Here is a 14651-nt window from a genome sequence, read left to right on the forward strand (position 1 = left end):
TCTGTTTGATTATATTTATGAAACTATCTCCCATAAAAAAGAGCACCTATTTCAAATCAAACAGACTTTACGGTCACTTTTGATTTTTAGTGTCAAGGATTAAATAGGTCTCAGTTTGACCCGTGTCTCAAACTTCTTTACTTGCAACAGAGCTGTGATATACACCTAAAAAGTGTGCATTGTGGGTATTTAAAGTCCTGCTGAACTTCACTACTCATTCTACTGTGTGATTTACCGATCGTCGTGGTTTTCAAACAGATGTGCTGGTTGTGCTGGAAAATTATATAATCTTCATTGTATAACATTTTTTCTGTTCCCACTAGTTTATGCATCATATCTCTGTGCTTGCCTTCTCACCACAACACCCCCTCCCCCAACCACAACCTCTTTATTTCAATACCCCAAAGCACCACCCCACACACACTTTCAGGGAACTCATTTCTTGCTGTCCTGAGGAATTTGATTTGTCTTCTAGGGTGCCAGAGTTTGTGCGGGAGAAGCGCTTTGGCAACTGGCTGCGTGATGCTCGCGACTGGGCCATCTCACGGAACCGCTACTGGGGCACCCCTATCCCACTGTGGGTCAGCGATGACTATGAGGAGGTCAGTCATGTAGCAGCGACCAGGGGCTCTGTCTGTCGCTCGTACTAGCGTCATGACAACTTTGTGCAGTTCCCACACATGGGGTTGTTGAGTCCTAAGAATAGATTAATGCTGAAGTATATGTTAAAGAACAGGGTCTGAAATGTATGACGAGTGGAACAGTGGCTGTCAATCTTGGGTGGGCAACTAATGTTAGAGTCTAAGAACATTAAGTAAACTCATTTGATTCCTTATTTAACTAGATGTACCGCATAGCGGTACACAATATCACCGCCGCTCAGTCCTGTACATCCATTCCACGAAAGTAAATCATATTAATGAATTTGTCTCCATCTTCTACTCCATCCCCCACTCTTGAAACTTTTGTGTATGCTTGTTTGGAATGTGTGTTTGCGGGCCGCACACAAAGTAGCCTACTGGCGCTGCAAAGGTGAATAGATTTGTAGCACTTGCCAAAAAATTTGTAGCATTGTTATAAAACCTTTAAAATCTCTAAACAATCACAAGTAGGGCAGTTCATCACAGTCCATCCATTGCAACTGGACTGATGAAAGGTACACCTGTAGGCTACATTGTATTTGGGAAAAGCAGAAGGTAGCAGCATAATGTATTTATTTATTTATTTATTATTAAACAAAACAATCCCTGTCAGTTCCATGCAGTTTTCAACAGCTATCAAGAAGAGAGGTCATGTCATGGATTTTTGTGAATGTTTCTTCTTCTACATATGCATAAGTTTAGTCATCTAGTTCATATGATATTCAGCTTTATTGTCAATGTACAAATTAAATACCAGTAGTCTAAAACAAAATGCTGTTTTACCCAGTGGTGCAAATAACTGACATGTCCAAAAGGGCCTTCATGAAATTCGTTGCTAGACTGTTCATACACATTTTAACGGGCCAAGTTGACGAGCTACTGTCCGTTATTGTTTGTGCAAATAATATGCTGACTCATGTTCCCTTGCATTTTGCAACTATGAGGTCCATGGTTAGTCTGGCGAAAAGCTCAATCTTTTAAGAAATCGAAAAGGAATCGCCGGCAGATCAGGCTGAGTTCACCCAGTCTAGTCCATGGTAGGCGCCTGATAGAAATATTGTTTAATTTTGCGATTTAGAAATCCACGCACTGGCACCCCCCTGCGCTTTTTGAGACTTTGAGCAGAAATGTCCCAGCCCGGTGTTTAGGATGCATCATAGGTATCTTTCAGGTAGCCTTTAGGCCATATTTTCCATTTGAAAACCATCACATAGCGAATGTGTCTAACTCACTTAGCTCCTGTTAGTAGCCTAGGTTATGGTCATAAGCAAATGAGATGACAGTCGAAAGATACAATTAGTGCTGTTATCAATTTGCTTGGTAGCCTATAACCGCACTTATGGTTTTCTACAAATACATCAATAATCAAATTGGCCTCCATCACTCAACCAATGCTAACTGTAACATTATTTTACCTACGTCCTAGGCTATTGATATAACTTAAGATTAACATAGCCTACATGCAGTAAAAACCAAAAAAATGTTTTCCGTAAAAGTCTAGTGGGGCTACATACCCACCAAATTTCATGTGCCCCGGTGGTTCGGTGTCCCGGGTATCATTGACCAAAAATTCAGGAAGTAGGGGGGGGGACTTTGACAATCCCTATATGACATATGTCATAATTAGTGACATTGTGAATCTTTAGGGAAAATGACTCATTTGCAGTATGCCTGGCCTCCATTGCCAAAAGGGGAATCGTTTTTTACTGAATCAATAACTTGTCAAATACAAGTGAATGGTCATGTATCCAATACATAGACCTGGGAAGTAGTGAAAAAAATGTAAAAAAGATGAAACCCCAAAAAAGTATTTGCAGTTGGCTTATGGGTGACAGAAGTGGGTTGTTGGGGCTCTCTACACACATGGTAAACGAATCCACTGTGGTGAAGAGAAAGAGGGACAGCGTCCTGCTTCCTGAAAATAGCCTAATGACTGTTTCAAGGCGGCGGTCTCTGGAGTGCTTCCTTGAACTCCCCAAGCTCAAGGCAGTCCAGGAAAAGTGGATCTCCTGCTCTTCATGCTCTTCATGCCGCCAGAGGCCTCAATCTGGGCCAGCGCTCCAGCAGCCTGCTCTGGAAGTGGAACAGGGGGCCGCTGGCTTCTCTGCTCGCGGAGAGAGACGGATGCTGTGCGTTCTTTATTTATTTATAATTTGGCTCGAGTCCTAGACAAGTTCAGCAACCCACCTGATCAGTCTGACCCTGTTAGCTTCAGCTTTTAGTTTACGGACATAGGTTGGAAGGAGAAAGAAATCTTACTTATGTTTGTATACTTTGTGAATATAAAAAGTAGAAAACAAGCCTAAAACAGGTTATTGGACTTAAATAGGGACTGGATGAAGAGCTTTTCTGTGGATAAAGTCCGTTTCTCATGTTTATTCTAGGCATCATCTAGTGAAATGTCTCTTGTGTGTCTTGATGCCCCTAAAAAGTATGTCAGCAGGCAATCAGTTCGCCTCACTTAGTGACAATTAGGTCACATCCATCCACCAGTCTGAAGTCTGAAATGATGCTTTGACCTTACAAGAATGGCAACTGCTTCAGCACTTGTTCCGTTTCTGGAAAGAGAACTGTAGCTAAATTTAAGCTCCTTTTAATGAAGATGTTCACCATCTCCTTCAACACGCTTCAAACCCAAAATACTGCAGTCTTCTACAGGAAGAATAGATTCAAAGGTTGGATGGTTGCCAGCGAATGTGAAGGGACTAGAGGTGAAAAATGGGAATGAGAAACTGTACATTTTAACAGTACTGTGCATGTGCAACTGCACTTTTAGAATTATTATTATTTCAAATGAACAGTGACTACATTTGTAAGTTTTGTGATACAATTTCACGCTGATCCAAAGAAAGGCTTACAGATCATTTTGAATGCTAGTTTTAGAATATTTGACATACATTTTGAACTATTTGATATATATAGGTTACCCTCAGTTTTGGCTGTTGGCTCTAAGTGTCATTATTATTTAGGTTAACTTTTTTGTCTGCCATCTGAAGGACACTTGAGCTCAGGTACCATTTTTAAAGTAGAGCAAACCTCACAGACTTGTTTTCTGTCTTCCCTTGCTGTGTCTGTCTGTGTGTCTGTCTGTTGTTCAGGTTGTTTGTGTGGGCTCCATGGCTGAGCTCGAGGAGCTGAGTGGAGTGAAAGTAACCGATCTGCATCGGGAGAGGTGAGTCACTGATCGCCTGGTCCGCCATCACACCGGATCTCTCTCTCTCTCTCTCTCTCTCTCTCTCTCTCTCTCTCTCTCTCTCCCCTCTCTCTCCTCCTCCACTCTCTCTCTCCCCCACTGAGGCGGAACGGGTGGTGGTACCTAGAGGAGAGGGCTGGATCACTTTCACCTCTTAATTACTCTTAATTACTCTTAATTAAGTGCAGCACAAGGACTCCTCCCTTTGTCTGACGACTGAGGAGGATCACTCAGCTCGTCCCTCTTTTATGGGTGCCATGCCTACTCACACTGGTCAGCCCATTGTGTGGGAAATACTGTTTTGCCTACAGTTAGAAAATGGCAGCTGTGCGTGTAGTTCAGCTTTAGCACAAATTGGAAATAATTAGATGCAAAAAGAAATTGCAAATTATTTAAACAATCAAGAAAGTGGCAAAGTCACATCTTTTGAAGATAACTTTTTCATTGTATTAGAGAAACTATCCACATCCCTTCCTTACCGGCTGACTACACATTAGCTCATACCTAACTGAAAGCCCCAAACGCTAACCTACACACTGGCCCCACGTGGTGTAAATACTTGAAAGTAAGACCTATGGTGTGTCATTGAAATGTGTGTGTCAGCTTGGCAGAGCTCCAGTGAGAGGTCACTTACCTATGGCTCTCACTGCCCGGTAATAGCTCTCTCCCAACGTACCTTCTGGATAGCCAGTCTCCTCACAAAGGCCTGTAGTTATTATGAGCCCCGAAGGTGAGGACAGGTGTTCATTTAACCAATTAGCCACAGGTAGTGGCATCACTGAAGCCCCGCCTGTAAGTCAGTGCTTTCCCTACCTCATGCCTAACCTATCGCAACAGTGTTTAGTATTACATTTAATTTGATTTGAACAAAAAGCCCTTTGATTTCATCTCACCTATAACATATACCCTTACATGCTTGCATGTGTGTGTGTGTGTGTGTTTGCAGCATTGATGGCCTGACCATTCCTTCTCGCTGTGGCAAGGGCCAACTGAAGCGTATTTCCGAAGTGTTTGACTGCTGGTTTGAGAGTGGCAGTATGCCCTACGCTCAGGCGCACTACCCCTTTGAGAACCGCAGGGAGTTTGAAGACACCTTCCCTGCTGACTTTATTGCAGAGGGCATTGACCAGACCAGAGGATGGTAAGAAGCCGTGACCGACATCTCTTAATGCCTCATTTACAGACTACGAAGAAACCACAAGGTGTCGTGTCATTTAGACCTGTTGTGTAGCCTTTCATTGTTGATTTTTTTGTTATTGTGTTGCTGTTAAGTATACATATTTAACATTAACAGCATACATATTCAGCATGTGGCATTAGTAGGAGCAACTCTATCAGTTTGTAGTAGTAAGAGGAAATATGTTATGTTCTGTTGCTCAAGAGATGCATTGTGATGTGTAATTGTGTTCACTTGTATAGGTTTTACACACTGCTGGTGCTGTCTACGGCCCTCTTTGGTAGACCTCCCTTCAAAAATGTGATTGTCAATGGACTGGTGCTGGCCAGGTTTGTGCTCTCTTTAGTCTCCGACCATATGCAGTGATGCTGTATGACATTCAGCCAGTGGGCTTATCATATGCTGCCGACAGGTTTCAGGTCTTTAGGCATAAATACACACACACACACACACACACACACACACACACACACACACACAAACTCATGCAAGGACATCCATGCTTACAATACATGCTAATAACTAAGTGACCTGGAAAGCTTTGTCGAGTTACTAGCAGCATTCACTTGGCTGATGTGCTTTTCTGTATGCAGTGATGGCCAGAAGATGAGCAAAAGGAAGAAGAACTACCCTGACCCACATGTTATTGTGCAGAACTATGGTGCTGATGCCTTGAGGTAAGGAACTACGATCATTTAGACAAATAGCGAATCAAAAAGCCATTATTTTGTGGAATAATCCTGAAATGCATGTGCATGTTTTGCCTCAGACAGAGCTAGCTAATATGAAGTGAAGCATGCAATTGATGTGTTTAAATTCTCTATTTTCTTTTTTCCCCTCTTTGCTCTATTTTAATCAAATGGTTTTAGGCGATCAAGTGACATTGCCATATGGCTAGTGAATGAAGCATTATTGAATACATCCATATGTTCAAGACAGTTCCACAGTAGCCATTGTTTGCCCTGAAGCTTATAATTCCAAATGCTGTTTAGTTTGCTCTCCTGTCTGTTTTTGCTTTTTTGAGTTAATTGCATTTGTCTCACATTGATCTGTATCCACAAAAGAACAAACGCAGCCATTATTGACCCTCCAGCTAAATTGGCATCTAAACTATCCAAATATTTTCTCTCTAATGAGACTTGGGGCAATTATCTGCATGGATGCTGATCCTTGTAGCTGAGTCAGTGGTTGCACCTCTTGAGTTATTTGACTCTCCTGTGACCTGTAAATTCCCACAGGAAATCACAAAGCATTTGGATAGTTGACTGCAGGTGTTCCACCACAGAGGTGAAGCTCCTAATCTGTCAGGGAGCAGCATTACTACAGAACTTTCCTCCGTGTTTACTTGCCGTTTTGCAGTGACATGTCTCATGCAAGAACATGTGAGAGTGGTGTCATTGTTAGCCAGAACACTGTCACCATGTTTTAATGTGGCCTCTGAAAGCATTTGTTTTTAGCGAGGCTGTCTTTTTCATCTGCTGTTGGACTGCCATTTGTTCAGACCACCATATGTCAGCTTGGACCGCGCTAGGGCTGCAATGGGCACGTGGCTGGCCTGATTTACTCTCTCCTCTCCCCAATCATCAGACATGACCGAGACTGGCTGGGCTCAGTGTATTATATCTCTCTCTCTCCTCGTTGGGAACCCTGTGATCAATGCTCAGAGAAATGACTTCATGTGTCTTCCAGACAATCCCATGAAAACTCAGCAAATGCATTCCAGGAAAAAGAAAAACTCATCTTGCTTATTCTCTCTTCTCAGCATCTGCCTGACTGGTGTCTCGCTCTCCCCCTTTCCCTTTCCCTTTCTGCTTAGTGCTTGAGCTCATTTCTGGGCAGTGTGGCCTGATGACCATTACATCAGGGTGATTCATGATCCCCACAGCCAGGAACCTCTCGTCCCTCCACACATTTGCGTCCCGCTGACTTGCAAATTGATGGCCGGCAATGACCAACCGCTCTCGCAAATCATCTGCATTCTAGGAAGAGTGCAATTGAATGGCCTGTTGATGAGACGAGAAAAGGGGGATTGGGAGTGGCAAGAGTTAGGGAGGTGAGAGAGAGAGAGAGAGAGAGAGAGAGATATAGAGAGAGAGAGAGAGAGAGAGAGAGAGAGAGAGAGAGAGAGAGAGAGAGAGAGAGAGAGAGAGAGAGAGAGAGAGAGAGAGAGAGAGAGAGAGAGAGAGAGAGAGAGAGAGAGAGAGAGAGAGAGAGAGAGAGAGAGAGAGAGAGAGAGAGAGAGAGAGAGACTCTTAAGGCAGGATGCTGGAAGGGAGAATTAAAATGCATGATGAGAACCAGTTCTAATCTGGTGATGTGCGGTTTCCTAGGCTCTACCTAATCAACTCCCCAGTGGTGCGAGCCGAGAACCTGCGCTTCAAGGAGGATGGTGTGAGAGATGTGCTGAAGGATGTCTTTCTGCCCTGGTACAATGCCTATCGCTTCCTGGTGCAAAATATACACAGGTTGCAAAAGGTAACTGATTCCTCAGACACTAGTACTAAGACACTACTAGACAGTGGTAGGCACTAGTACAACATTGTGCATTATCCATCACTTCAAATGAACATGTGTCTGAAAATTCCAGTATGGAAAGATCCTAGATCATTCCTATACAGTTTTAGAGTATGCCCACGTACACCCCTTAAATGAGGATCTGAAGTATCTGTTGTAGACTCTTTACCACCTACACGGTCAAAGACAGTGGGATACTCACAGAAATAAAAACATTAAGTAATCCTCAATCATTTTCACTTGTGCCTACAGGAGGAAAGTATCCCATTCCTGTACCATGAGGGCACTGCCAAGCCTAGCAACAACATCATGGACAAGTGGATCCAGTCTTTCACTCAGTCACTCATCCAGTTCTTCAAGGCTGAGATGGATGGTGGGCCTCACATCACACATTCCCTCCAGTTTGATGAAATGAACGTTAGTGAGCACACAGGGACAGCTATGGAGAGTGTTTCTAGAGCATACACTCTGTGATGAGGGAGATGTATATGCTCACTCATATATGCCAGATTAACTCATACATGAGGACTTCTGGCCTGGAGTATGAGTTATTGGTTATCCTATTCATATCTTGCCATGTCCTGTTCTGTTCAGACAAAAATATATGGGTCCACTTTTCATCAAATGTATGGCTCCACGTCTCACTACTAAAAGGGTTGTCATTATCAACAAAGAGGTTGGAAAGGGACTCCTAGATTGCTGCCAATTCAAAGGCTACTTCTACTTCCAACATGCTCTGTGTTCTGCTCTGTCCAGCGTACAGGCTCTACACTGTGGTTCCCAGACTGGTCAAGTTTGTGGATATGCTCACCAACTGGTATGTGAGGACTAACCGCAGGCGTCTAAAGGTATGGTGTGGTCATGTTTCACCTCAAAATTGACTAGGGGTGCAATGGATCACCCCCAGCGGTTCGGCATGCAGGTGAACTGCAGATTGGTTGGAAAGTTTAAATAGAGTAAATTCTAATACATCAGTACAATACAGCAGATCAAGCATTGCTGCCACAGTTACTGTTGCTGAGTACTGAGTTATAATTCCCCACATCTCCATACAGAGTTGCCACGAGGAGAGAAAGAGGAAGCAGTTCATGTGTGAAGAGCAGTTGACCGTGACTGTCATAAATATAGAGAAAAGGAAGAACTGCAGTGAAATCGGATTCATGTTTGATATTCAGTGCAGCCCTAGGCTATTCAATTTTGTTTTTGTAGGCTACGTTCGGACATGCCAAAGCACCCCAACTTAATTACGTAATGTTCATGGAATGTACACTGTAATGTAAAGGAAAACGGCAACACTTGTTATTTATTTTAATCCAAAAACAGTTTCACGACTTAAGCTACTACGTTCTGCTCAAGGCATCATCTGTAAATGACACATTTAATTCATTTGAATGTTTTATTAATTAATAAAATCACCTTTACACCACCTCAGCGTTCTAGGGCTAGACCACCTCAAGGGCCACCTCAACGTTCAGGGCTTGAACATAATCAAGCCCTGAACTAAAACTTTACCACAGTTCAAATAACATTAGGATATTTACTTTGATGTACTAGAGGTTTTACCAAATTATCCAATCTGTTATTCAGAACTGTGGTATGATCCTGCTGTGAGTTTTGTGATCCATTGCACTTCTACTTCATATGTGTTCACATGTCCAAATATTCCTTTCAATTTATATAGAGAGAAAAAAACTGAAAACATGTCTCCATGAAGCAGTGGATGAATTCATTTGAATGTTTAATAAAGTCTCCTGTATTTTTTGCTCTCTTTGATATCCAACATTGTCAAAAAGATAGGGTCTGACCACATGAAAGTGACAATTTTGTCCTGAAGAATGATCTTGAACATCTAAACAGGCTTAATGGGAGATTAAGGGCCTACAGACTGCAGCTATTCAAATATGTGGGGAGTAATGTGTTCATCAGGATGGTCACTTACAGAAGTATGTGTCTGTTGTGGTAGCCTGTGTGTGTGTGTTGTGAATAGCTGCAGTACTACAGCTGTCCCTGAAGGCTCAGCGTTTTACAGAGATTCAATGTTTTGACAGTGTGGTGACTGCAGTGGGTTCATCTGTGGGTAGCAAACCCAGGACCTGCAGTCATGTCATGACTGTGTGTGTGTGTGTGTGACCCTGTAGGGTGAGAGTGGAACGGAGGATTGCCTGTGGGCGCTGGAGACCCTCTTCAGTGTGCTGTTCTCCATGTGCCGGCTGATGGTGAGTCATTCTATGTGTGTGGGTTTCCGCATGTGTGAATGTGCTTGTGCTTTGTGTGGGATTAGGCCTATGTGTGAGCATGTCTGTGATTTTATGCATGACTACCTACGGTGTGTGTGTGTGTGTGTGTGTGGTGAAGTGCAGGGGAGATTGCGTGTGTGTCTATCTGAGTATGGCTTCTACTGAGTTTTTGTGTGTGTGTGTTTGCGTGTTTGCCTGTAAACTCCTGAGCGTGACAGTGTGTGGATGTGTGTGCATTTATGTATTTGACCTGGTTACATCAGAGCAGTTTGTGTAATGCTTATGTGGGGATTTCTCTGTCAGTATTTTTTCTTTTTTTGTGAGTGTTTTAAATATATATTCAGATATACAGTATGTCAGCATCTCATTGAATATATGATTGAGAGTAAATCAGACTGGTGAACCGCATACTATAGGAGTCATCAGGAGTCTATTAGGATATGGATGAAAGTTTTCTGACAAGTGATCATTTCTCAGTAATAAATCTTCCAGCGGAATGAGAGCAAACCTAACCTAATGCAAAGCTGATGTAGAAGCACTCTCTTGAGTATCTCAGCGCTAATTCATGACATTAAATACATTTTCAGATTCATCAAACTATCTAATTTTCCACCTGAATGATTCGCTAGTGCCACGCTAAGTGTTGATTAATCAGATTGCAGTGCAGAAGAGGCCAGAGTAGTGGATGATGCTGTGAACATTAATTTGGGTAACTCTTGGGAACTAAGATCTGGTTAGGAGACTGTTGGAAAGTGTTTTAGATTGTTCATTTGATTTCTGAAGAATGCACCATCACGAGCAATATACAATTTCAGCTTGAGCCTCTTACAGCTTAGCCAATGGAGAATTATTTATTCTACATTTATTCAGGTTAGATATAGATTATTTCAATTAAGTATAGACAAATTTGTTCAGGCACCTCAAGCAGTTACCTCAGTAAAGCCCAGTTTCCTCTCTGATTGTTTTCCTAATATCAACTCTAATTAGCCAAACTGAAGCCCACACAGTTATGGGACAAACTGCTTATCATTAACAAGGAGTCATTTCACATTTCTTTGTATTGGATTTAAGTGTGTTGACCAGGTGTGTGTTTTTCTCTCTCGCAGGCTCCCTTCACTCCCTTCATCACCGAGATAATGTACCAGAACCTCCGGCATCTGATTGACCCATCCAGCGTGGAGGAGAAGGACGCCAGCAGCATCCACTACCTTATGCTGCCTCAAGCCAGGTACGTCAAGTCATCCCCTGACATCCACCTTCTGATTCGTCTCTGTCCTCTGCTGTAAAGCTCTGTGTGGCAATTTGTGTTCATCTTCCCCTACAGCTCATTATTGGCTAAGTTTGGGCATTTTAGGTTGAAATTGCAATCATTTTATGGTGATCGATATATGTTTTGATAAGAAATTATGTTAGAATTATGTATTTTATCTTCCTTTTGGCACACCATGAAGGATAACTGTGGTCACAACATAACACATTTCTTTCTATTATGCCAATATGTCATCCATCTACCATTAGCTTGGTTGTTAGCTAGTTAGTCAGGTTGAAGTATTTTAATCAAAACATTTCCAAGTGTCTGGTAAATCCTGAGTGCAGTCATCAAAAGAGCTAAGGGTTGTAAATTTTGCTCCTCATAACTATCTTGTATGCAACTAAATTGTCATTTTGGGGTACATTTTTATTGAGTGATTAATTTTCATATGCAACTGCATAACTTTCCGGAAACTCGTCTTATCATTTTATGCAGCTACACTGACGTCATGCTCTATCGCTTTAACTGGAGAGCCCAAAGTAGTGCTCAGAGAGTGAATAAACGAACAACAATTCCAAAAGTATTACGAATTTATATTTCAAACTAAATTCCGGAATGCCAACAGTGCTTGGAGTGGCATATTGTTAAAGCCAAGATCCGCTAAATGTTTGCCTGCCAGTAGGCACACCGTGTCCGCCATAATGTTGAGATGATGTTGATTTTGTTATTTTCATCCAAGCAAAGTCAATCTTGACACTGCTTTCACTTGTGTTCTTAGCAATACACCTTTCAAATGTGAAGACAGTCAAATTTCAAATATAGCTACAAATATGCAATGCACAATGAATCAATCCCTACAACAGCTGAAACATCTTACAGGAAATTACTAAAATCTAGATCCTCATTGAGGTCATGGTAATGGGTTGCCTTTAACCTGTCTGAACTAAAAAAAAATAATCATGTACGCATTGCCTCTTTCACTGAATAAATGTAGTCATGGCAACTTTCATATCCTCAACTTTGTTACCTTTTCAATTTTGTTTTACCTTTAGCAGTGGTGGTTATTATAATTTGAGGGAAAGTCTATGCTGCTGTCTCTTTTGTCAGTCTCTACACCTGTTCTCCACTCCAGCAATGGTTGTGAGGAAATCACAATGGCTTCCTGTCAAATTAAATTAACCATTGTCTGTTTACCAAAAGGCCCCCTTTAGATCAACTCCCTCAGTACAATTCCAGAGCCAAGCAGAGATGAATCTGAGCTCGCCCGGCAAATCAGGCTGGATGCACTGAGTTCCTTCCCCTTCTCACCTATCTCTGGCATTTGAATTTGATTGTTTTGCTCGCTGAGCTCCAGGTAAACAGACTCAGCCATTAGCGTGAGTGACGCATCTCCGTCCGGCTGGGCTGCCTAATGAGAAGCGCTGCTGATAATTGTATTGTGATGGATTTCTGTGCGACACCCCTGGAACCTGGAACTGCAAAACAGGCGATCTAGAACAGAGTTCATTAGAGAGCAGTGAGCTGCCAGAAAGCGGCAGTGCTGAAGCTGTCAATCAGGCGATGAGAGCCCATGTCAAACAGCTCTCTCACTTTCTAGCTGTAGGAAAAAAAAAAAAAAAAATGTGACTGGGTCTCACTGAAGAAATGCAGCTTGAGGGAGAGTGAAGGATTATTAAGAAAATAAATTTGAGGTAATAGGGTATGGTTAACCTCAGAGAGAGTTCATGCAATACGATGCAGTCTAATGTGCATGCAAAGAATGGCATTTCAGCTATCGAGTTTTGGCTTAGCATAAAATGGTGTTGACATACTCTATGTCTTCATTACTTACTGAAATATGCTGAGATGGAATAGTTTTCATCTGCAATCACTTATTTTGCATTATATATTTTTTTTATTTAAGATGAGATTAAAGATGGGATTTTTGTAAATTATTGTAAAAAAAGGTCAAATTAAATTGACATCCATATATTAAAGCAATAAAAGGGGAAATATGCAAGGGGCGTGAATACCTTTTATAGGCACTGTACGTGCTTCGCTGTTGGTACTAGTGCATTCACTGTGGTAGTCCTGACCAGATTCACACCAAACACTCTGGACCCCATTTGTGCAGAACAGCCCTTAGGCATTAGCTTGGAAATCCAGACCCAAATCCGAAAGATGGCCCAACTCGAGGGGCGGCACCAAGCATGCATTTGAAAATATCATGGCATGCAATTGGATAACACTAAGACCAATGTTTACTGACTGATTCTGGACTTCGACGTTGCAGTGCAGTCGTCATCTGTTTAGCTCACCTCTGGCCCGCTTATATCAGATACACTGATGTGATTGGTGCAGCCCTGCTCCATGGGCATAGTTAATGAGCATCTTTACTCATCACCAGAGTGACTCTCTGAGCATATTAAATTGTGCTCGCGCGAAAACTCTGGATTTCCAGGGTACTTAGGCATGACAATTCAAGATTAAACTTTGCTGAACATGAAAATAATGTGATGCAATTTTGAATTATTTGCCATTCTTTTTGAATGAAAATGAATAAATATGAATGAAAATGCAACAAGGAACTTAACTCAATGCCTTTTGATGTTGTTACCATTCGTGGTTTCCGCTGAGAAAAAAAAAAGTTCTTCACGCAAATGATGTTCTTGAATGTTCAGGAGTAGCGTAGCAACGCATTACTTGATGCCTGACTTTTTAAATCGGACTTTAAATCGGACCTCTGAATGTTGGGAAGGCCCATTTAAGTCTATGGAACTTTTTGCAGCCTTCTGAAGAGTCGTGTAATAAATGGTTTAAAGTGAATACCACCTAGTTAGTATGCTGTTCTAGAGGCACATTCTCTCAATTGCCCCTAAATGTCCTCATGTATCCTGTGCCCTCCTGTCTGGGCATTCTGACAGCAGTACCTTACATCTCACGGGACATTGAGTAGCCAGTCGTGTGTGTGGTGCCGACCTTGATGACCTTTAGTGACAATCGAGTCTCATTAACAGTAATGCATCTGTCAAGTCTCTAAAAAAGATGCAGCTCATTTAAAATAACATGTATTTTTGCTACATTTTTGATACATTAACTATTTTAAAATGATCCAACTGTGGAGGTTGAAAGAGCTCATGCATTGTACATTTGGTCATAGAGGACAAATGAAATGTAAAGAGAGGGGAGGGGAGACACTCTGCTTAATAGTAAATGGGTCATGTAAAAATATCATGTGCTGTTCCCTTGGTTGCCATGAGTTAACAGCAGCTTTTTTGCAGTGGGAAGTTCAAAGAGGACCCACCGACTCAACTCTTCAGTGTCTAACTGCCTAATATGTGAAGCACTCTCCCTCCACTGTCTGACTAACATTCTCCCTTTGCCCACTTTCTGCGCCTCTCTCTCTGACTGTCCTCTAATGCAGGGAGTCATTGATTGACAAGCGCATTGAGAGCGCCGTGTCCCAGATGCAGTCTGTCATTGAGCTGGGCCGAGTCATCCGGGACAGGAAGACCATGCCTGTGAAGGTTCGGCTGCTGCCGCCGTCGTCTTTGCTTTGAGGAGTTTCATAAAAATCCCTGTTTTGAAAAATGTGCAGGAAGATGGCATCCTTTCTCGGAGCTGTCAAGAGAGGGAGGCGGCAGCCCCACCATGTCTT

At 42.2% G+C, this 14651-nt stretch overlaps 1 protein-coding gene across 3 annotated transcripts in view; it reads left to right on the top strand.

The window, feature by feature from the left end:
- iars1 (isoleucyl-tRNA synthetase 1) overlaps nucleotides 1-14651 on the top strand; it is a 60718-nt gene that overhangs the window by 28062 nt on the left and 18005 nt on the right. For all 3 annotated transcript variants that reach the window (XM_048254333.1, XM_048254331.1, XM_048254332.1), the window contains exons 14-24: nucleotides 476-602; nucleotides 3740-3813; nucleotides 4781-4975; nucleotides 5254-5340; nucleotides 5605-5688; nucleotides 7342-7486; nucleotides 7778-7898; nucleotides 8282-8373; nucleotides 9664-9741; nucleotides 10869-10990; nucleotides 14418-14520. In XM_048254333.1, coding sequence (XP_048110290.1) covers nucleotides 476-602; nucleotides 3740-3813; nucleotides 4781-4975; nucleotides 5254-5340; nucleotides 5605-5688; nucleotides 7342-7486; nucleotides 7778-7898; nucleotides 8282-8373; nucleotides 9664-9741; nucleotides 10869-10990; nucleotides 14418-14520 — 1228 coding nt within the window. The remainder of the gene's footprint in view (nucleotides 1-475; nucleotides 603-3739; nucleotides 3814-4780; nucleotides 4976-5253; nucleotides 5341-5604; nucleotides 5689-7341; nucleotides 7487-7777; nucleotides 7899-8281; nucleotides 8374-9663; nucleotides 9742-10868; nucleotides 10991-14417; nucleotides 14521-14651) is intronic.

The sequence above is a fragment of the Alosa alosa genome, chromosome 10, assembly GCF_017589495.1.
Source record: "Alosa alosa isolate M-15738 ecotype Scorff River chromosome 10, AALO_Geno_1.1, whole genome shotgun sequence".
Taxonomy (NCBI): Eukaryota; Metazoa; Chordata; class Actinopteri; order Clupeiformes; family Clupeidae; genus Alosa; species Alosa alosa.